The following is a 22,879-nucleotide window of genomic DNA, read 5'->3' on the forward strand; positions in this document are numbered from 1 at the left end:
ATAGAAAATGAACAACTGACTAAAACACCTGCAATATTTTTTGTATGTTAAGTCAGATGTAACTGTTACTTGAATAAACAAGTGCAGATTGTTTGCAGCAATGACAGGAACTACCCCGTTGGGCAGGAAGCTGCATTTATCCTTGCTTGTTATTATGAAGGAAAGATTTTATATTCCTGGTGACTATGAAGATTAAACCAGAGATTTATGTTAATGCAAAGGATTAAAAGAATCTTAATAACATTTATAAAGATGCAAATGTTCGCCTGCATTTTATCTTTTTGCAGATGAATGTGCCATAAGGGAAATACTGAAGGGAGAGAACACATCCTCGCTCTGAATTGCAACATCTGGTTTAATACTGCACTCACATGGTCATTAAGTATTAGTTGTTTTCACCAGTGTATTTTTGAACAGTGTGTGTGATAGGCTACTTCTCCTTGACTAATGGATATCAGGAAATAACAATCTACGACAAACTTCAAATACGTAGTGCCTGTGTAGTCTATAGCTTCATGTATTGCAGATTTCGACAAACTGTCAATGCTACTCAGTGTGGGGTCTTTTCTTGCTACTCCATCACTTTCAGACTTATTTTCTATATAGCACAGAGCTTGAAATACTGGCTCTGCTGTAGAGTTGCCAGCTGTGTTTCTGCCATTTCAGACTGCCCTCCCAGTGCAAACACAGGCCACACCGGCATGGAAAATGATGTGCTTTATTTGGGACCCTGACATATAATGTTATACATACATGTACATACATTTCATATGGAGAAATTATAGAAAAAATACGATTTGAAAAAGGAGGCAATTAAGGTGAAGGTGTAAACATCACTAGCCATTTATGTTCTATTTTGGATTTTTTCCTGCTCTTTAATCGTTTACTAACGGACAAGTATATATAAAGAGAGGCCACCTGGATTTGTTTTACAAGTCAACTGGTATGACTGTGGAAATGTCTCATCTCAAATCAATATAAATCTTCAAAAGGTTTTGAGTAGTTAAACATCAAATAATCCATATAGTAAAAGTCATAGCTTCGTTGTCGTTGAGAAGGAGAAAGCTCTGCAAAATACTGTTGAGTAATTTTAGTGGTAGTTCTTTCTTCATTGGAGTGCCTGTCTTTAAACTTGGGGAAAGTTAAATTTTGTGGAGCACCAATTAAGTGGAGGAAGAAGTTTGCATCTTCTTCCATACTTTCAAATTTCCCAACAAAGTCGTAGTCTATTAAACATGGGCTGCAAAGCCTGTTGACATGATCCCAGTGGATATCCATACCCACAGGCCTATGTACGTCCAGGAGGTACTGAATGAACTCTTTAAATTTTACTCCAGAGCCTGTCCTTAATGCTTCTTTGGTGGCATTGACACGGTATCTGGAAATGATGGCTTTTCCAAAAACCGGGTGGTAGTAATTGTTTGGGTGTTCAAATTTGTCCCGAAATGCAGATACCAGCTTTTCAAAAGGTTCACGAATGAAAAGCATCTTCGTATAAGTGTTGAGCCTATGATAAATTCCTTTGTGATCAAAGCCATCCAGCCTTTTTAAATAGTTTCCATAGTGCACTGTGTTGTGCTGTATATCTTTTGTGGAAGAAGCCAGCCCGTTAAGAACCATGAGCACACGCTTCCAGTTAGAGCAGCCAGCTTTTGGTACTTCGCAGTATAAAACTCTATATTTATCTTCTACAAATATTCTAGAAACATGGTAAGGAGTGATTATTCTTCTATTATTACTCTTGTATTTAGAACAAGTTTCCCTCATTATCCGCTTTCTTTCTCTTTGGATCTGATAGAGACTTTTCCACTTGTTTCTGTCCTCAGATTTAATTGTGGGCGGGTTGAAGATGGAGCTGTTCATGGAAATCAGAATTGGGCTCTTCTTAATTATAAATCTCCTCCTCCGTTTATGGAGCCTGATGGAATTAATTTCTTCACCTTTCTCGTGATCTTTCATTGCAAACATTATACTGCTTTGCCTTCTGTGTGTGCTTTGAAGCTTAGTGGGCACATTTTCAGGTAGGTGTAATGAATCACCCTGCTTTACAGTTGCTACTCCGTCTGCAGTATTTTTTCTTAATCTTCTATCCTGATTATTGCTGGAAACACAGTCCTGATCGGGGGGGAAAAAAAAGATGAAAGAAGTTAGTAAATGAGAGTGTTTATCACTATTAACAGCTTGTACAACTTAATGTGGATCTATTCGTGCACTCTGAGTTCAGCAGAGTTGTACAAAAAAATGCATGGCTGCAAGTCCTCAGTGCTGTGCCTACGTTGTGGTAATGACTTCTCTTGTCATCTTGTTCTGTGCTTGCATGAAATTTAAAGGCTGAGGTGAGTCTGAACTGGTAAATTCTAGTTCAGATTTGAATTTAACTGTATTTTAGGTCATGCTGGTACCCAAATTTCAATAAATACTTTTGTCTTGGATACTTTGTCCTTGAAATTTCCACAAAAGGTATTTTGAGGACTTAATTATTCCAGACCACCTGTTGTCACTCAAATCTGTGTGGTTTTCCCCTCCTCTTTCAGTAGCTTACCCTTGCTATGAGGGTAGTTGGACACAGAGTGAAGCCTGATAGGGAAGGGAGGTTTACAGTGTTTGTAAAGTGGAGTGAACTGTAGAAGGAGCAAGAGAGGGACAGAGAAAGGACTGCAGTAAGAACATGGAGGCTTTGCAGAGAAGTGGGTTTGAGAGCAGCATGAATAGGGACCCCAAAGAGAGGCTTGAGTGAGGTGAGCCTGGGACCAGAGCAGTTGAGACTTGACGAGAAGCAGTGAGGGGTGGGAATGAGGCTGTGGCTAGGATTAGGAAAGTGAAAACAGAGTAATCAAAGCGGATCTATGGATAAGGGGTTTCTGGGTCCTGCTCCTTTTCCTTAGGCAGATCTCACCAGTTAGTATTAACTTTTGGCATACAGCCCACATGTGCTCCATTATTTCCTGCTTCTCAAAGCAGCTGAATTAAATCCCTGTCTACAGGTCTATGCCTCTAAGACTAAAATTAGGTCCTGGTTGCTGTTTAACTATGTGTCATCCCTGTTTTGAGAACTCATCTGGAAACTGAGTGGCATATGAAGCACTAGGGAGTATTTCAACAGAGAGAGCAGATGTAGTTACAGAATGTTTGTTGCTTACTTAAAATACTTAAAGTTTACTGAGAGATTTTATAAATTGTAAATTTCTGATTTTCAGTCTTTACTTGGTCCCTAATAGTATTTAGAACTATTATTTTTACTTCAAAAATTATTTTTGAGGTTTTAATATTTTAAAACCTCAAAAAAAAAAAGATACTAGATGAATTTTAAGGTGCACAGTAGGGGATTAGTAGGGTCATGCTCTCTCAAGGTGGCAGATTAAATCTTACTTGTAATACTGATTTTACAAGTTTCTGGCTGAAAGAGATGCGATAGGAAGCTTATCAAACTTGTGCTGTCATGGAGGTTATATCTTCCCACCTCCTTTTTCAAGAGTGTGAGATGGGAAAAAGAGACTTGGTGTTCATTACAGAAAGTATTGGTGACAAAAGAAGAAGAAAAAAGTCAAACTGTATTATTTTGTAGGTGACTTGCTTAAATGGGTAACTATTATACAAAACTCAAACAGAACAGATCATTTAGGTTTCTAAAATGTTTTGCTGGCTATTTTGGTAGCGGAGGCAGTTTGTGATGTGCAGACTGGGAAACCAACTGATAATTTGTTATATAAGACACTACATAGTTGGGAGCGTTGGGAGTGACTGTTGTACTCTGCTCTTCAGAAGTTGTTTCTGGTAGTCAAAGGTCTATTGAAGTTTTTGTCTATGTAAAATACCAGATGTAGTTCTAAATATTACCCTTTACAGAGTGGCTGAAATTCAATATTATTTACTCATGCTGTGTGGCTGATATTTCAAGTTTATCAAATTCAGACTTCTTAGATATTCACAGCTTTAATGATGATGATGAACCTGAAGTTCTTGGGAAACTCAAATGCCATGATTTTAATGTTTTCTGTCAGTGTAACTCTTCATCCAGAAGGTCAAACTGGAGCTGTAAAGGTGGAGTGATGTCAGTCACATCACAATGATTTCACTAGGCAATGACATTTGGGTAACAGCTGGCAGCTGCACAGTTGTTCCTTTGCATATTTTTGCACTTGTCTTTCAACTATGAAATAGTGAATGGCTGTGGTGGGCTGTCACTGCTGCTGTGAGCATGCTAACAGCCACTAGATGGAGGAATTTCACCAATATTTTTCTTTATTTTTAAGTACTTCTGAAGACATTTGATCAGTGTGATTTCATACATTAATATTAATATATAGGAAGCTTACAGTATACTTTAGCAATATCCAGTCTAGGAGAAAACTACATAAAACCAAAGTTGCATAGCTTATAAAATTTGTATTTTAAAAGGAAAATCTACACTTCATGACAAAGCTTTGATGCATCTTTTCTTTCCAATGCTTCATCTCCAGACTAGTGGCCTTATCTGAGCCATCTCTATCCATACATGGAATATGGGTGCAATTTTCCTTATGTGCTTCTGAAAACTTACTTTTTTTGGTTGCTGGAATCCCATGTTATATTTTATCCCTAAACAAAGAAAGAAATTAAAGTCATTATTTGGTAAAAGTTAAAACATAGTTTCATTTTGCTGGACTCATAACAGTGTCCTCTCAGTAACTACAAAAGAAAACAGGAACAATACAGTGATAGGTAGACCAACAATGAATTGTAATTAATGTATATTTCATAGTAATACTCCTGGAAGGCCTCTTTATTTATAGGTGTCCTAACAATTGTGAAATGGAGTGAATGTCTCTATCTCCCTTTTACAGATGGGGAAACTGAAATGGAGAAAAGTGACTGCTTAACCTCAGCTAAAAGGACAGTAGCAGAAGCAGCTGAAATTTGTGATCCCAGGTTAGAGCTCTAAGGAGGGCTGTTCTTTGTGTACTTACCTGAAGCTGTGTGGTTTCCAACTGCCCCACCTTTTGGTAGTATGGTACTTAATCATAGTAATAGCTTGCATTGAGTATTATATTTTGCTATAAACCAAAGCAACACACAGTGGAGTTAGATATAAATGAGGTAATGTTTGTAGAGTTTTAAAGAGACAAAACAACACAGAATAGTGTTTTGCTAAATCTTCTGGCTTCTATAGTGATGTCTACCTGAAAACATAATAATGAAGATGTGAAAATCCCAGAAGGCAGATTTAGCAGATGTGTAGGATCTCTTTACTGTTCCTAACCTCTGCTAAGTATAAGTTAATAATACGGGAATATATAATGGAAAACAATTCTTAACTATGAAATTAATTTAGGGCTTTTCAGCTTACAAACTGGTATCCTTACTGTCACTGTTGCTTGAGAACTTCAGTTGCTTGAAGACTTCAGTTTAATAAGTGCATTATGAATCCACAGCTGTTTTGGCAAAGATGATTACAGGTAAAGGTTTTGTTACAGGTAAAGGTGTTGCAAAGCATTGTAAGTGAAAGCATCACTAGAATAGCTCAATCCCATCAGATTAATTTTCATAGTACTATGAAAGCTCTCAGAAACACCATGCATGCATAGTTCACGTTGTACCTTATTGCAGTTAAAGTAGCAAGTCCAACTTACATGATCAATCGTAGGTTGGGGTTTTTTGTGTTTTTAAATCAGATCTACAAACTAATGTTTATTGTAGAGTCTGAGTAAAATTGCTGTGGTTATTTCTATGCTGTTAGAGCTTATCTAGCAGTGCTCATTATTCTTCTGGCTCATGTTTGAGCTTTAATTCCACTGCAGCAATTTGTTAGCAATAAACTCAATTTAAGGTTAATGGAGATATTGTGATTCTGTGCCTATTAAAAGCAAAGGGTGTATTATTTTTACTTCATCAGAAATAAGTTTTAGCCATGTTATAGAAGGAGTCTTAAGCCTTTTCTTAGGTGCTTCTCAAAAATATTTAACTGCTAAATAAAGTCAGAAGATATAAAGAGAAACAGAGCTAATCTATAGCATTATTGTGTCAGTTCTGGAGGATTAAAACGGATTCTGTTGCACCATGCTTTAGGGGATGTTACTGAGCTGTTGTCCAATTCTTGATGTGATCAGTTGAAGAACCACATTTATTCTACTGCTGTGTAATATGTAACAGAGCAATGAACGTATAGAAACTCCTGTCCAAAAAGAGTAGCAAAAACTGAGCACCAGCACTTTGAAATAATTGATACTAAAGCATGGGTGATCTGTTTAAACCATTAAAATGTTCTGTTTGTCAGCAGATGTAATCTCTCTTGCTAAATCTAAAGGTGTAACTTTAAGCCTCTTGAGCTAGATTGGCCTTGGCTGCTTGGTCTCCACTCTAAGGCATCCTAAATGCAGAGAGTTGGGGTAGTTGTTTTTTACTTAAGCTTTCTTTTCTTTTACTTTAAGCTTTCTTGTAGCAGAGCTTGAAATTAAATATTTTCCTTAAATTTAGAATATTGTTATGCTATCTCTTCTCTTGCATACATCTTTCTCACAGAAATCATGTCAGGTACAGTTTTGAAAAGTTAACATAGTTAAATTTAGTCTGGTGGTGTGGGTTGGTCAATTCTGCTCACCTTCTATGGATAGCTTTTGGTTTCTTGTGTATATGTAATATAATGCACTTAGCAATTATCATTAAAATGTTATTACAGACAATAGTCTCTATTCTGTTCAGTAGCAATTTATTCCTCTCAAGTATTTTATTTTTGGTCTTTCTTTAAACTGAATTGAGTAGTGTTAAGTCATGCCTTGTTCTCTGTCAGAGATCTTGGAGATTTACTTTGGCTGTCAATACTGCCAACATGCATAGATGAGAATTTACATATTTAAATATTTCTCCTACTGTGAACTAGTTAGGCCTACCAGTGCAAGACAGGAGAATGGTTGTGCAGCCCTTCCCAAAAGCTAAGATTTTACAGTGTCTACAACTCCACACCCTTTCTGAAAGCATTTTGAGCTTTTCACAATTGGAAACATAAATAGGTGAGAAAAGACTTGGTCACCTATTGGAAAACCAAGCAAATGTTTTGGACAAAATCAGATGCAAATACTGGAGCATTTACTGTGTCCAATATTTGCTCAAATGTAAAAGTTAGGGTTAGTTTTTATTCCCCAGTTTTGTTTAGTTGTGGCCATTTGTCCTGACTTCAGTGGGAGTAGTGATAGCGTGTAGCAAAACCACACACTGTGTGTGTAATTACCTATTAAGGTTGGTATGTATCTGCCATGAATAAGAATGATTAAAAAAAAAACCACAAAAGTGAAAAGAGCAGGTGTGAGACCGATCTTTTTTGTGGTTAATTATGATTAATTATGTTTTTGTTTTAGGGTTTCATAGAGGTAACTTATTTAGAGATTAATACTTTGACTGGTATGCTGTGCTTTAAAAAATGTTAAAATAAATGCTAGTAGGAGATGAGTAACTGTTTAAAAAAAAATTATTTACTGGCTTTAAGATGTAATCATAACAACAATTCACGTTTAATGTAAATGTTTGGTGAAGCACTTGCCAACCTCTCCAATGTTTTTCTGATTTGTGACTTCTAAAGTTGGCTTCTTTTAGCTGTCTTTCTCATGATACGGTCTGTCACTTCAGATTTAAAGCTACATGAAAAAAAACCTCTCAAGTGCAGTGAACTCAGGGAAGTTATATTGCACAGATCTACTATACTAATCAAAATCTAAATTTAATGTTATGCTACATCTTTACTCTCCATGTTACTTACTAGCTCTCAGATGTTACTGCCAAAATCATAGGGGTTTTTTTTGCCATAAATAAACCACTGGTGTCTGCTGCACCCAGGTGAAGTCAGTGATCATTAAATGTTTGGTGCAAGACACAATGATGACCAACATCTCACTAGTGCTAAAACAGAGAATAGCTGAGAGACAGAATAATTCTTTGGTTGTACATCGTTTATGTCAGTTTTCATGGTGTTCTTTTCTCTTCCCCTTGCGCAACCATGATTTTCCAGACCTGAGCTTGGCCTATGTTTTACGTCTGCTTTTGTCGTCTTTCATGAAATATGAGCCTTATGCTTCATCCAGTCCTACCATATAGTCAAACCCATTGTGAGATTATTTTTTTCTAAAATGCTACCAGCAACACAATAAAATGGCCTTCATCTTCCCTGTCTAATATTATATAGCTTTGCCTCTCTGCCTTCTCCTCTATCTCTGCTTCAAGACCTAATTTTGATTTGCCTCTGGTGTTTTCCTCCCTTCTGAGACTACACTATAGCTGAAATATTTTTTAATAAAAATGATAACTTCAAGTCTGCATCTGTGACTCCATCCCTTAATGGGCTTCTGTGAGCAATGTATACTTGTTTGCTTCATCCTAACTGACTTGTGAAATATGCTCAGGAAGGGCTGTTACTATCGTAATATGAACATGTGCGTCAAGTGTCTATCTGCATGGCCTCAGTCTTGGGTCTTTACTCAAAGACAACAATACATACTTAATCGCAGAATGAATAGTAAACTAGTACTCAAAATTCTGATTAGCCTGAAAAATTTTTAGTTTTAAAAGGATTTTCTCCAAAATATTGGTCAGATCATCGTTTTTCCATTTTTTTGGTAATTTAAAATGAGCTCTTAACTTGTTCAGTATAAAAGAACTGCCCATGCCTGATCCTAACTTACTCTGGTGTCTGTTTACATACTTGAATTAAATTACTTATTAAAGACATTAATTTTAAAATTGCTACCATTGTAAATTATTTGTTTTTACATACGTTTTATATGTACTGTACCTACTTGGAATACTTATAAAATATATCAATCCTGTTGTTAACTGCTTTTATTCTGAAATTGAGGCCTAATTAATAGAGCAAACTTTATATGTGTGTGTATCTGCTTTAAATGTTTGCTATGTGTCAGTTTTATATTTTAAACTTGTAGTTTATTTGATCAGGGAAACCCCCCTCAAAAGTCTCCATCTAAGCTACATACACAGCACCTCATTTTAATACAGACAAAATCAATGAGGCAAAGTAAAGAAGGCTTAGCAAAGCTGTAGCACATCTTTAATTGTGCGTCAAGAAAGAAGCAAGCCTCTTTGAGTCCCCCATGAAGCTGCAAGTACGCAGTGTCATTTCCCACAGACGAGTAAACTTTTACAGTGACTGCTTTGGTCAAGTGATACACTGCCAAGCCCTTGTCAAAGCTAAATGCTTAGTGACAGGACATGCATTATCGTGTTTTAAAGAGACTTAGAAGTCATGTATTGCTGAGACACACAGTGTCTGTTTTCATGTCTGTTCACACTAATTGTTGCAATGGTAAAGATAACACAAATAAATTTACTGTATTCTCTATGAACGACAGGGTGCATGCAGGAAAACCTTGAGCCTCCTGCAATTTGACCAAAGAACCTGTCTGTCACTCTTGAAATGAATGCAGTTAAACAGAGTCTCCATAGCCTCTCTCATTTTTAATGGCACCTTTTTGTATTTGGCGGCAGAATAATTATATATATATATATATGACAAGAATGATTTTATTTATGTATTAATTGTAAGGGGGAATTATTTGGGACTCATCTATAATGCAGCTTTTCTGGAAAAAATTAGATGTTACTGTAAATATTTTACTCTGATATCTATTGCTACAGTATGCACCATGCAGTCTTTTTTTTAACTTTATATCACAAAGCATAGTAAGTTACTTGCTACTATGCCAGCTTTTCACACGTGAGAAGCAGAGAGGCTAACAGCTGCATTTGCCAAACTCATCCGATTTTAGGTTGTCACATTTTGAATTACAAACCTAAACACCGATTCTCTAAAACCCCCATCTTACTGGTCGAATTTTACCCTGAAAAATTTATTCCAGGCTCATACAGTGAGTGTTTAGTAATGTCTAGAATGCAGGTATCTGACTTCTAATCATAATGTTCAGTTCACCATATTGTAGATGATTGCCCAAGTAGCGGGATGTAGTTTATCCACTGAAGGCTAAGGTTTTGAGACCCAGATTCTGCTGCACATCTCTGGATATATCAGATTCTCACTTCCATGCTATCCAGGCAGTTGGATGGGCATTTCCTTAACATGCCAAGTATCAGTGGGCTGTACAAACATTTCCAGCTTGTGTGAAGCTGGCCCAGCAGGGTTGGGGACTGAGCTGCTGAGGGAAGGATCCTTTGGTAAGCTTCACTGTAGGGCGCATGGGCTGTGTGCAATGTAAAGCTGCAACTTCTTAAATGAACCTTACTGTGAGAATGACATACTTTTGCCCCTGGTAGGCGATGTGTGTTCCAGGAGAGCCTGGATTTTTATAGCTGTGATGGAGAACCAGGACTGTTAACTAGGAAGTACTTCTTTTTGCTTCCATGGTGTGAAGTCTGTGTTTCTCAAGATGGCAATTATTGCTCCTCTTCAGTGCCTTCTACAATCTGTTTTTGGCTAACATTTACAGCCCCTTTTTTTTTTGTTTTGTATTTTTCCTCTGAATATTCATGCTTCTTTCTAGTAACTTCTTTCTCTTCACCTTTCTTTCCCTGTATAAAAAATTCTCAGTCTCTGCTCTGACTCTGTGATCCAGCATTTTTGAGGGTGTAACAAAAGGTAAGTTTGTAATATTTCCAGAAACAAGAATGTCTGCATTTCATTAACTCTATTTTAATTGATCCTTCTGAATTGGAAACTTACTTGTGTTCTATCGCTTTACCATTGTCCTTGCCAGCAATATTGATGCTTAAAAAAAATCTCTTTGGGATATTTCATCTCTTCAGAGGGATGTTCATTGACAGCAACATCTGACAGGATTGCATTTTTAGTCTAATAAAAATATACTGTATTTAAAGTAAGATATATAGAAAAAACATTAATTTCTTTTTTTTGAGTGCATTTAACTAAAGCAATGTTTATTTGCTGTGCAAATGTTAAACCTTCTTACGTTCTTATGCCACCATGGTTCTGGTATGCAATGCCAATCTCCCATTACGTTTTGTGGCAAAGAACCCGATTCCTTAAGTCCATCTTGCTGATTTAAAGGAGCTGAAAACTTAACAGCCAGGTCTGATGGTTATTTCCTTTGCACAGAGGGGGATGGGTAGAATGGTTCTGTGGCTATTTCCCAGTCTCCAAAGTAGCCCTTTGGAGCTCTGAGTAGTTAAGCATGACTCTTGGAGTAAATAGCTGCTTTTTTTCCTCCTATTTTGGGAAGGCATAAGAAGTTTACCAAGCTACTGAGGATTAAGGTTTTTTATCTCTTTGAGTTTTCTTTCACATGCAAGTTCCTTTGAAAAACAGATAAGTCAGACTTCCTGAGTTCTTAGATTTTTGTTTCAATCCTACCTTTGCCAAGCATGCGATTTTTAATAGTTTAAATGCAATCTATATGAGGAACTTTGAACTCTGACTTGTGGCTTATTCGTAAGCAGTTGCTGTGGTGAAGTTAGAATACTTCCCAAAAAGATAGCTGTTTACCCTTGTTTCCCACTGTGCTAGTATTGTGCACAAACTGAATTACTTTATATTGATCTTGTGCTCCTCAATCCAAGTCAGCTTCAGAGAGGCAAGAGTTGAATCTAAGTGAAACCGTTAGCTCCATATTTCTAAACCAGGCAAATCTGCAGTTTCTCCATCCCACAGGCAGCAGGCAATGCAGTGTTGTGCTGCATTTGTGTCATGGGGTGCTTATGATGGTAGCAGCTTGTGTGCACTTCAGTTGATTAAAACACGATTACTCTGGCTTTTTGTGTCTGGAATGACTTTCCATCTTAATGAAGTAAGGGAGTCTCTGGACAGAAGTACTGTATATGGGGAAAGCAATGCAATTCTAAAGGGCATATCCTGGAAATAATTAAAAGCGTTAGGTTTATCCATCAGTTTGAACAAGAAAAAATTACAAAAGGGGAAGCAAAGTAGATATCAGTACATGTGTTAAGTAACTTCTAATGTTTGCTACTTGAGGACTTCCATACTGTCAAAGAACTGGGTATTCCCAGTTTGTTGTGGTACCAGTAGCCAATCCTGTATGTCCGAATAGAGTCATCGTTCTGAAGCATGGTGCTTGCTGAATTGTGGCTGTTGCCAAGTCGTTATTGCTTCCCTCCTGATTCCCTGATTAATTCCCTTGTAGCCAATGCTTTTGATGTAATGTCCCTCTTGACATTTTAACTTAGGCCATCCTTCGTACACAGCTTTCTCTGCTTTTTCCAGTAAGAGTTTCTTGGAGTAAAAGATGACAGTATGGAGCTGGTACCCACTGTTTCTAAATGTGGGTGTCACCTGAGTATAGTGCGTATGTCTACAGAGTGTTGCTCAGAGAAGATGCCCAGGCTACCTCCTGCTATTGTTTCCCCTCATAAAGGCTTTGTACCTCTTGGACAACTTGCCTCATGTCTGTTTTGCTGTACATATTTTTGTGTTAAGTGTACTAGTAAGAAATACCATCTCCTGAAACTTCTGTTTATTTTTCTATGATTTTAAACACAAATTCATGGGAGAAATAGTTTTGATACAGTTTGCCTTGCAAATTTTTTTTGATTCATAGAGGTCAAAGCAAGAGAAAAGCAGAAACAGAAATGGTAGCATTTTAGAGGAATAAATTCGTGTTGAATCAAATTTCAAAGTTTGACTTCCTGGTAAGTCCCACCACCTACATATCAGTAGTGACTTTGTTAGCCAAGTATTGTTTGAAACTGTGGTGTTAGTCTTGTCCAGGAAGTTATTTACATTCAGACTTTGTAATGAGGGTTCCTTTCATCTGTACTCTACTCCATTGTTGAGATTGTAAGTTGTTTGAAGAGAAGATTCTTGTATTACTTGGAATTCGAAAACCCTGATACTTTGACTTGCATCATGCTAATAGAACAGGTATATGAACCCTTAAAGAAAAACGCATACTACTGTGTTTTTTCACAATGTTCTTATGTTCTAAGATATACTGAATCCATCTCCTTGACTAAATAATCATGTAACTGTCACTTGGTATGTTTCCTTGATAGCTAATAAAGGAAAGAGAAATGCATGGTACCTTTATATTGCAAGCCTAATTGAATGAATACAAGAAGCAGTTTGTGAATTTATTATGGGAAGTGTCATGGTTTAATCCCAATTGGCAACTAAGCCCCACACAGCTGCTCACTTGCTCCCCCTCTAGTGGGATGGAGGGAGAACTGAATGAGTAAAAGTGAGAAAACTTGTGGATTGAGATAAAGACAGCTTAATGGGTAAAGCAAAAGCAGCGCATGCAAGCAAAGCAAAACAAGGAATTAATTCGCTCCTTCCCATGGGCAGTCAGGTGTTCAGCTATCTCCAGGAAAGCAGGGCTCCACCATGCATGAGGGTTACTTGGGAAGACAAACAGCAGCACTCTGAACATCCCATCTCCCCTGCTTCATTCTTTCATTCTTCCCCCAGCTTTATACGCTATGCATGATGTCATATGGTGTGGGACATCCCTTTGGTCAGTTGGGGTCAGCTGTCCCAGCTGTGTCCCCTCCCAATTCCTTGTGCACCCCCAGCTACTTGCTGGTGGCAGAACAGGCCTTGACTTTGTGTAAGCACTACTCAGCAGTAATGAAAACATCCCTGTGTTATCAAGCTGTTTTCAGCACAAATCCAAGACACAGCCCCACACGAGCTACTGTGAAGAAAACTAACTCTATCCCAGCCAAAACCAGCACAGGAAGATACCGCTACTTGTTTACTTTGCTATTTACTCTTTGCTATTTAGCCATCCTCATTAGAGAGTGCCATTTTCTGACTTAATTTATATTCTATAAGGATTCTATGAAGAAAGTAGAAAAGTCAAGCCTGTGCTATTGCATTCCCCATTCCTTTTGTGGACCTATCCCTGGGAATATTGTTAATTAGCATTGTTAACTTTCAGGCACTGTCAGCAGTTACTTGCATTTTCTACTTAATACCTTTCAGTTATTCTCCATTCACATATTTAGTATTTGCATATTGCCTTCATAGCATGACTTTGACAAGGACATTACACTTTATTCAGGTTTATTAAAAAGTAAAAGCTAAGGTTTAAAATATAGCACTGCATTTATATTTAGTAGCCTGTCAGGTAACCAGAGGAGTTTTAATGAATCTCAAGCAAGAATGTAATGTAGTTTGTGACGGTAGTGGAGAAGGAGTTAGCTAGCCAGAATAGCTCACCTAGAACCCCAGAAATGTTTCAAGAAACTGTGCAAGTAGGACACCAACGCTTCAGCAGTCTCTCTACTGGAGGGAAGACAAAGTAATATAGGTAAAAATCTAGACTGCTTTTGTGTTGCCCTGTAGAGGTGTTTCTTCAGGAGGGAAAACAAAAGTGTAAAGAGAGAAGGCTGCAGGCAAAACTACATAGACATGCCTCTGAGTGATGGAAGTTCAGTGATTTGATAGATTGACTGTGGATCAAATACCACAGGCGTGCATCCAAATGCTGTGTTATTATGTTACAATCAATTAGCTGGAACTGATATAGTTTCCCTTTCACCTGTTACCATAGTTAATACTGACAAATCTTCCTAGTATAAGAGATCAATATGTAGTATTTTAAAGAAGTTATTAAGACCTGCAACTTTGTTGCAAAATATGCTGCAAAAGGGGTGATAACTGGATAGACTTTGATTCATGACCTGCGAGAAACAAGCAGGAGATAACAACAGTTCTGGGAAAGCTGGGTGTGAGGGGTTGAGCTCTTTGCTAGGACTTCTCTTCCTGACTAATGAGCAACTGAAAGACAGTGGTGGTTTTCTGTTAGTCATTTCTCACTGACCCTACTCTCCTTTGTGGAACGTTTCCTGCTTCATGTTAAGGAGCTCACTTGCACTCCTTCTCCAGCCAGATTTTAGTGACTGATTGGTAGAACAATTTGCTTGCATAAGAGTAGTCTCTTGGATTGACTTTCAAGTCAGTAAGAGTGAGGGGGAAATGCACTAAAAAACTGAGTGCTTACTACTTCCAGTATCCCTGTGACATTACGTGGTATCCAGAATTTATTCTAAGCTGGAAACCCAGGTGGAAAGAGTCGAAGTGCTAGTCTTGAGTTACAGCAAGCTTGCAACTTTTGAAGGGGAACTCGCGGCCATTTTAAGATGTTCTGAAACTTTTGGAACTCACAATGTAACTTTTTTTTGGTGTGTAAAGCTAGAAAAAGTGGTCCTTATTTGATTTTAAAGTTTATAATTATAAAATTAAAGTTTATAATTATAAGGTTGCCCAAGGACAGGACAAGGGGCAATGGGCACAAGTTGGAACACAGGAAGTTCCAGCTGAACATGAGGAAAAGCTGCTTTCCTGTGCGGGTGCCAGAGCCATGGCACAGGCTGCACAGAGAGGGTGTGGAGTCCCTTCCCTGGAGACATTCAAACCCCGTCTGGATGCGTTCCTGTGCCCCTGCTCTGGGTGTGCCTGCTCAAGCAGGGGGGTTGGACAAGATGATCTCCAGAGGTCCCTTCCAACCCCTACTGTTCTGTGATAATGTTTTCTGGAGAACCTTCCTATTTCTTGACTAAATACAGTCATCCAAAGATGCCAGGAAGATAAATGATTGGGTAATTGCTGGTAATTCAAGAAAAAAGCCATGAAGTTGAAAGTGGCAAGAAAGGTCTATATGTATATAGATATATACATATCCTTAAATTACTTGGGAATGGTACAGATCCCTCTGAAGGGATTATGCCTTGTTACCTCATTTAGGAATCTAGACATTTGTCTTTCCGAGGTCTTACACAAATGAATACCTAACTTAGTAACAATCTTTCTTGTTATTCTTCCCAGTTTCTGCATTTAGTGGGGATACAGATATTTTAGAGATGGATTTTCAAGCAAAAGTAAGGGGAAGACATCTTCAGTGGTATTTGGTTTGGGAGTTCTGCTGTACTCATGGCATACTTCACACAGCTTTTGTGAAGTTAGTCTTCCAAAACAGAACACTTCCTTTCTGCCTGGAGAAGGAATTGTAATCACCCTCCACCAGGGCTATGATGCATTTTTCTCCTTTGGACACCATGTTGAGGGATTTGTTTTTAATAGCATGTTTGACCAAAAGTGTGTTATATGGCAGCAGCTTACCTTTACATCCTTGAAAATAATAACGGTGCTTTCTCCAAGAAATTGGAGACATGCTCTAAGAAATGTACTTAAAACAGAGGAGTGAAACAGACTTATTCTACCTGCAGGTCTCTAGTTTTAATACTGTCTAGTGTCCAGATGCTGTAATTTCAAGAAGCTCTAAGAAATTAAGGATAACCATGCCAAAGCACAAAATAAGTGAATTGTTCTCAAGTTCAATTAATGAGGAAATATAGAACAATGCTGATCTGTCAAAGGACTTCAAGGCTGTATTGGCAGATGACATGAAACTGTAGCAAAAGTCAGAGGGAGTGGTGCCTATGCCTGACAAAACAATGCCAGTAGATCAAAGAGGCAGTAGGATACTGTTATTGTCCATGGAGGACACCAGGCATATGAGCAGGCGTTTCTCCATCAGTAAAGTGGCAGTTTGATGTTTGTGTTTTCTCCTTGCCTATGTAAATGTCAGTGAAAATTGATAGTAGGACACCTGGAAAGCAGGGCCTCATGTCTGCACAAGTTGTCAAATATCTCCTTACCTTTGTGTAAGGGACAGTGCTTGAGGACAGGAGGGTTTCTGAAAATGAGAGAGAAGTTCTTTTCTTCTTGTGAATGGGTTGAAAAAGCATCACTAGGGTAGAGTAATAGTTCCTGCTGCCGGAGAAATCTCTGACTTAATAACCCCAGGCAAAAGGAGAAGAAATTCATAGTAACTTGAGAAAAGAGTACTAAACTAGGAGAGAGAATGAAAAGCGTTAGGCTTCTCCCAGGAAGATTTGAAATGAACAGAGAAACCTGTTCAGGATGGAAATGGAAAAACTCCACACAAACACATATCAGATACAGACTGGTGGTTCTCAATAGGTCTAAACTATTTTTACTAGACTCTGATAAAATGGACATGTGTTGCTGAGGATACTTAATGCCTCATATGATGTGTAAGTGTCTTGCAGGTTCAGGTGCTTATAGAACATATGGTTCTATAATTAGAATTGTAATTAATGGAGCATTATATCATGTGGACATTATAAGACAATCCAGCAGGAGTGGGATTTAGAGGACACTTGCTGTTAACCACTACTCACAACTCTTACCATTAGGAACTAGGTATCTCAGGGTCTGATCTACTTACAGCTTGGTATCTGCATTGGAGGGAGGCCTCTGGTGCCTTTCTCCCTGTGTGCTTCCTAGCACAACTCTGCATCTCTATTCTAGTGTTATCTTTCTACCTGCAGTTGACTGCAAATACTTTGGATGGGATGCACAGGCAGCTGCTGCTGAAGTAAAGGGCTTTCCCCTTGGAAAAGCTCTTCTGTTCACTTTACTAGTCACTGCCTCTGCCAGGTCGCTGCATTTTCCTTCCTCTCCCCTGCACAATTTAAGAAACATGGGATCTGACAGAGAAGTGAAAGAGAAGATGCAGCAGTGGTGTGGCAGTATATCTCAGATATGTGGGCAAGAGAAGAATAGCCTTTTCGGGGGCCTGGTGATCTCTTAATCTCCACACCTGGATGAGTGTGCTGGTTTTGGCTGAGAAGGGGTTAATTCTCTTCACTGTAGTGCCTGTAGTAGTCAGGGATGTTTCCAGCTTCCCCTGCTCTGCCATTTTGGCAGGAGGCTGGGAGGGGCGGGGCTGCAGCCAGGACAGCTGACCCTGCCTGGCCAACGGGGTGTTCATTCCATACCATGTGACGCCATGACCAGTATATTAATGGGGACAGTTGGCGCTCGGGGATTGGCAGCGGCAGGTTGGCGGGCAGTGAGCAGCTGCATCACATGCGGTTGGTTTTGGTGGTTCATTCTCCCTTACACCCTCCCTGGGTTTTGTGCCTCTCTCATTGTTTTCCTTTCCATTGCATTATTGTTGCTGCTGTTGTTTTATTTTAATTATTACACTGTTCTTATCTCAACCTGTGAGCTTTACCCTTCTGATTCTTTCCCCCATCCCACCAGTGGGGGAGTGAGCGAGTGGCTGTGTGGGGCTGAGTTGCCGGCTAAACCACAACAATGAGCTACATTGGTTTTCTAAAGGGGTCACATCTGCTATGTCAGAGAAAATGCAGGTATTCCCCATTTGGTCTCTGTTCCCCATTTCCTACAGGTGCCACTTCTGTCTATGCAGCCCACTGCCTGGCTGCAGAAACTGGAAGGGCTCTAGCATATTTGCCTCTCTCTGGCACTGAACCATCAGTGGTGCCTGAAGTGAGAATCCCTCTGCTGCTGCCATTTTATGGCCATATCTGCATTTTTCATTCACACATAATAGCACTTCCTACTTTCTAGTATCCCAGTGTAGAATGGTGTATCAGCCCAAGAAGGGGCCATATGAACTGAGATTGAATTGTTCGCATCTACCTTGACAACCCAAATTTGGGATACAGTTGCTATGACAATGGAATAATCTGATTTTGTAAGTCAGAGCATACAAACAGCAAGTAGCCAATTGGTTGCTGAATATGGTAAGCTGATGGAAGTGTGTGAATGTGTCTAATTTCATTGAAAGCCTTTCTATGATGGTCATTGTTCAGAGCATTTCAATATATTCATGGTTCACTCAGTACATTGCATGCAGTTACATATACAATTCATTCTCTCCATTATGCATTGGCTAAAGGATCTCTGAAGTAATCTGCCACTCTAAGTTAGTCTTCTGAGCCAATCATCTTACAGATGGACTACTTCCTGACAATGAAGCACACTGCTGACTGGATGTGTGGCTTACACAGTGTAATTCGATATTGTAAATATTTTTTTGTTGTTTGATGCCTCTCCTCTAGTGCTGATTAAATGCCAGGATTTTAGCAGCAAACTATGTACATACATAAAGTCCTATCTGACCATTTGTTTCATCTGAAATCCAACTCTTTCACTTTAGATGGGGACTTTTTTACTAAGCTAATAGTTGAATTTTTGTTGAGAATGCATACAGGTTGTGCTCAAAAGTTAGTGCATTCTCAACACTTAAATTATGCACTTAGGGAAGACCTGTTTTTAAATCTGAGAGTAGTATGCAACTCTACTAAGTCTCAATCTTTTGTGTTTATCTCAGCTGTTCATTCATAAATATTTTATCTCTGACAAGTCAGTTCACTTCAGTCTTTATTTCCACTTTTGGTCTTATGTTAAATACATTCAAAGTTGTGACTTCATGGAACTGCATGTGACTATTACATTTAAAATGAAGTGTGTTCATCAGAAACAGTTTACTGTTGCAAATCTGATTTGTCGGTCTTCTCATGGTCTTATAGTTGATCTATTGGGGGAAAAAAATCATATTTTTTGCTTCAGTGGCTGAGTTTCCTACAGCTCTTACTCATTGTTCAGGAATGGAATATTTAAAACCTCTGAACTCTACTGTCTGAAGACTTGCTACAATGAGAATCTGACTTGGAAGCGTGGGTTTTAAAAAACTTTGTTACAGGTATTATAACAGCTCCTGTGTAAGCAATAGTTATTTATGACTGTATAGAACTGTCTTTTGAACTATGAAAAATGTGGCATTTACTTTGGTGGGTACCAGATTAGTTCCTCAATGAGCGAGTAGTAATGCATTATCAATTTTGTACATGATGGTAAACTCCTCTCCTAATCTTTCTACTCCTGGTGTGTCTTCTCACTGTACTGTTCCCAAAAAGGATTGGGAAGTTAGTGCTGCTCCACTGAAACCATGTATCTTTGAAAACTACGGTGGGCTTGCAAGAAGAAAGTTTCTTCCTGTTAAATTTTATTAGAGAAAAAGTATTTGCTAAAATTGTCAGTGACTTGATTTCTGCAAGAGCTTCAGTGTAGGAAAATAAACAGGTATTAAAAATACTCAGAATAAAGTTTTGGTCACATTTTTTCATTTCTTCATGTCTTTGCCTCGAGAAACATTAAAACCATCATGAAGGAGTATGAAAAATGTCATCATTATTTCACACACTCTCACTGTTTTCCAACCTTTCCTCTTGCATAAAAAGGGGACAGCATTTAAAAAAATTGTCAGAATGCCCTGTAGGGGAAATTTTAATTATCCAAGAAGTGAAGATGTCAAAAACTATAACATAAGGACTAAGTGGGAAATAAGAACTTTTTTTAAACCATTGTTTAGAATAAATTTAAATGTCTGTCTGCTTTTCTTGATGCATATCTGGCTTTGCTCCCCCCGCCCCCATTTTAGACTTTCTTTTTTGTCTTAAAGTGATTAAAGCCTTCTGGCAGGAATTGGTTTTATGCTTTTTGTGCAATCTCAGATTCTCTTTTCACAGATGCTCTAAACTTTGGTGGAGCTGCAATGAACTGGAAGTTGCAAAGTTACACCACACGCAACTTCAGATAGCCTTTCTATACTTTCTGCTATACAGGACATAAAGATTCCATTTATTTTGAGAAAATACAGAGTAGTGTGGCCTTGAATCCCTTCCCATAACTGCTTGTCCATTCAGTTCGTTTGCAAAAAAGTGAATTTCTTCAGAGTACATTAAGAGAATATCTCATGCAAATTACAGAGGAACTTGAGAAACCTGCATTTCCCTTGTATGGTTTGTATGTGGTGCAGGACTGATAATAAAAGCAGAATATATCTTATAGGAATAAAACAAAATCATTAAAATTATAGGAAGCTTGATCTGATGTCAGTTTACTACCTCTTAAAGTTGGATCTATGGTTCCATTTTGCTTGTAAACAAATGAGACTCCAGACTATCAATTGACACAATTTTCCTTTTTTTCCCCCCGTTAAGGAAGGTGGTAATTGCCAAGATGTTGACAGCAAGTGCTGGAGGAAGCAATATGAGTGATTTCCTTGGTGACTGTCAGACTCTTCAGACAAGGCTTTCAAACTACATTTATAATAACAGAAATACACTGTGGGAAAGATAGGCAATGTTGTCTTCAGCAAGCTTGTTTCTTGCCAATATATAGAAATCAGCTACCAGCAATTCCAGCTTTGTACTGGTGTATTAGCTTGGGGAACTCACTGAAAGACTGAATGATTCATTGCATTCTTAATTTTTACAGAGAAGCAATAATATCCTTAAAATTTAGACACAGAATTTCTGGTATAAAGTCTGAACATGTTCCTGCAGTGCTGGGTCCTCAAGAGGCCTTTGCTGTAGTGACTAATTTTGTATTTCATAATGGCGTGTTTCTTAAAAATGCATTCTGTCAAATCCCACAACAGCAGATACTGTCTTGGAGTGAATTAATAGAAGCAAAATTCTTAAGTAATCTGCTGTTAGTAAATGGCTGAGTATGGGTCATGCCGTTTCTGAGATTGTTACTTAATGTAGGCAACGCTCATTTTGCGTCTTGCTGTTTTAAATGGGCTTAATTTTCCACAGTTTGCAAGGTGGTACATTTCAAAGCCTATGAGACATAAAATTATGAGCTTAGCATGCTTGATTTAGACTTGGGTTCATCAATAAACCTCTCTGCCTCAGTCTCCATAGCTGTAAAATAGGAAGAATGTGCCTTCCTCTGAGGAGTGCAGTGCATGTTAACTGATTGACTGAGAACATAAGTGGTTGGTGCTCTGCAAGCAATATGGTGGTCTCCTTAATTGAGGATTTTATTGCTGATCACAGGCAGTGCTTTTGAACAAGGAATGACTTCTTTTTTTCCAAACTTCTGCCCAAAAGTTTCTTGTTGTGTTTTGTGCTACCTTCCTTGTCTCTGGGATTTCTTGCAAGTTCTGTCTGTGTTTGTGAGTTAATGTTGGTGGACATGCTGTTGACACAGACATTTTCCCAATGCTCTTGCTATGCGTGCCCCTTGGATGGGATTGATTTTCAAATATCATTATCCGGTAGTTTGGCCTCACATCCTATCTCACCTAAAGTGTGTTGGTGGACTACCTGATGTAGAGAATAGAAATATTCCTTACAAAAGTTACGTTTGTGTATATATGAACCACTTGTGTGATTTTTAATATGGGGGCTTGTAAGCTTTACTTGGTTCTATAAAGCATTTCAAACTAATTTGGATGTGGCTAGGATACGTGGCTATTGAATCAACAGATTTTAATGTAGGGGGTTTTGTGTGTGTTTTTTTTAATACTACTTTCTGGTCATATTCTGAAAATCTGCATAACTAACACTTTAAAATAAGTCTGTTTCAGTAATTTTTAGTGATGATTTCAGCTTTATCAGTAAGGCAATGCAAAGTAATTTTTCACTCTCATACTAAGGCTACAGAGATCTAAAACTAGCAGTAGTATCTTTGCTTAAACCGTACTCCTCTGTGAATCCTCCAAAAGGAACCATTCTGTGATTGCTGAGTACCAATTTTCCCCATAGAACTGTGCTGCCTCTCTGTTTTCAGGGTTTTCTTTCTTCTCTTTCAACACCCTAAAGGCATCACAATACCAAAATGAATATACACAAGCATCTTCAGAAAAGTGCCTATTAGGATTTCTAATGTTTTGAACGTTTTTCCACCTTCTTTTATCTGCATGTGGCTTTGTTTAAGGAATAAACTTGCAAATAATTAGAAGTCCAGATATGGATTTCTTTTGTCTTATAAAACTACACAGGGACTGAGGAACCCTAATTCACCTGTTATTGAATTAGGGAATTACTGAATACTAAACTAAAGTAATACTACAGAAACCTTGGGTCAAGCGAAGTATTCCATTTGTCTCAACTAGATTTAATTATATTTATCTGTAGTTAATGTTTCCTTTAACACAAATAAATTTTCAGGTAATCATGGCATGTAAATTGCTGCTACTAGTTCAAAACTGTGCATCACTTCTATTGAAATTGAGAGAGGGGTAGTAATGAAAACATCATACCCTGTATTTTTATAAGAATACTGCTGATTTCATTCCAAGTGAAACTTATTTTAAATAAAAATCTGTGAATTGTTTTA

The 22,879-nt window shown here is 38.1% G+C and overlaps 1 protein-coding gene and 1 long non-coding RNA gene across 2 annotated transcripts in view; one reads left to right on the forward strand and one right to left on the reverse strand.

The window, feature by feature from the left end:
- Positions 1-704: 704 nt before the first annotated feature.
- CHST8 (carbohydrate sulfotransferase 8) overlaps positions 705-22,879 on the reverse strand; it is a 149,869-nt gene continuing 127,694 nt past the window's right edge. Inside the window, exons 2-3 of the mRNA XM_075101402.1 lie at positions 4,541-4,578; positions 705-2,115 (exon numbers count right to left, since the gene is read on the reverse strand). Of these exons, the coding sequence (XP_074957503.1) occupies positions 973-2,115; positions 4,541-4,578 (1,181 nt within the window). The 3' untranslated portion in view covers positions 705-972. The remainder of the gene's footprint in view (positions 2,116-4,540; positions 4,579-22,879) is intronic.
- The window catches only part of LOC142060985 (uncharacterized), a 162,269-nt gene continuing 143,980 nt past the window's right edge, over positions 4,591-22,879 (forward strand). The window contains exon 1 of the long non-coding RNA XR_012661998.1: positions 4,591-4,908. This is a non-coding gene — a long non-coding RNA (uncharacterized LOC142060985). The remainder of the gene's footprint in view (positions 4,909-22,879) is intronic.

Source organism: Phalacrocorax aristotelis, chromosome 8 (genome assembly GCF_949628215.1).
Source record: "Phalacrocorax aristotelis chromosome 8, bGulAri2.1, whole genome shotgun sequence".
Classification (NCBI taxonomy): Eukaryota; Metazoa; Chordata; class Aves; order Suliformes; family Phalacrocoracidae; genus Phalacrocorax; species Phalacrocorax aristotelis.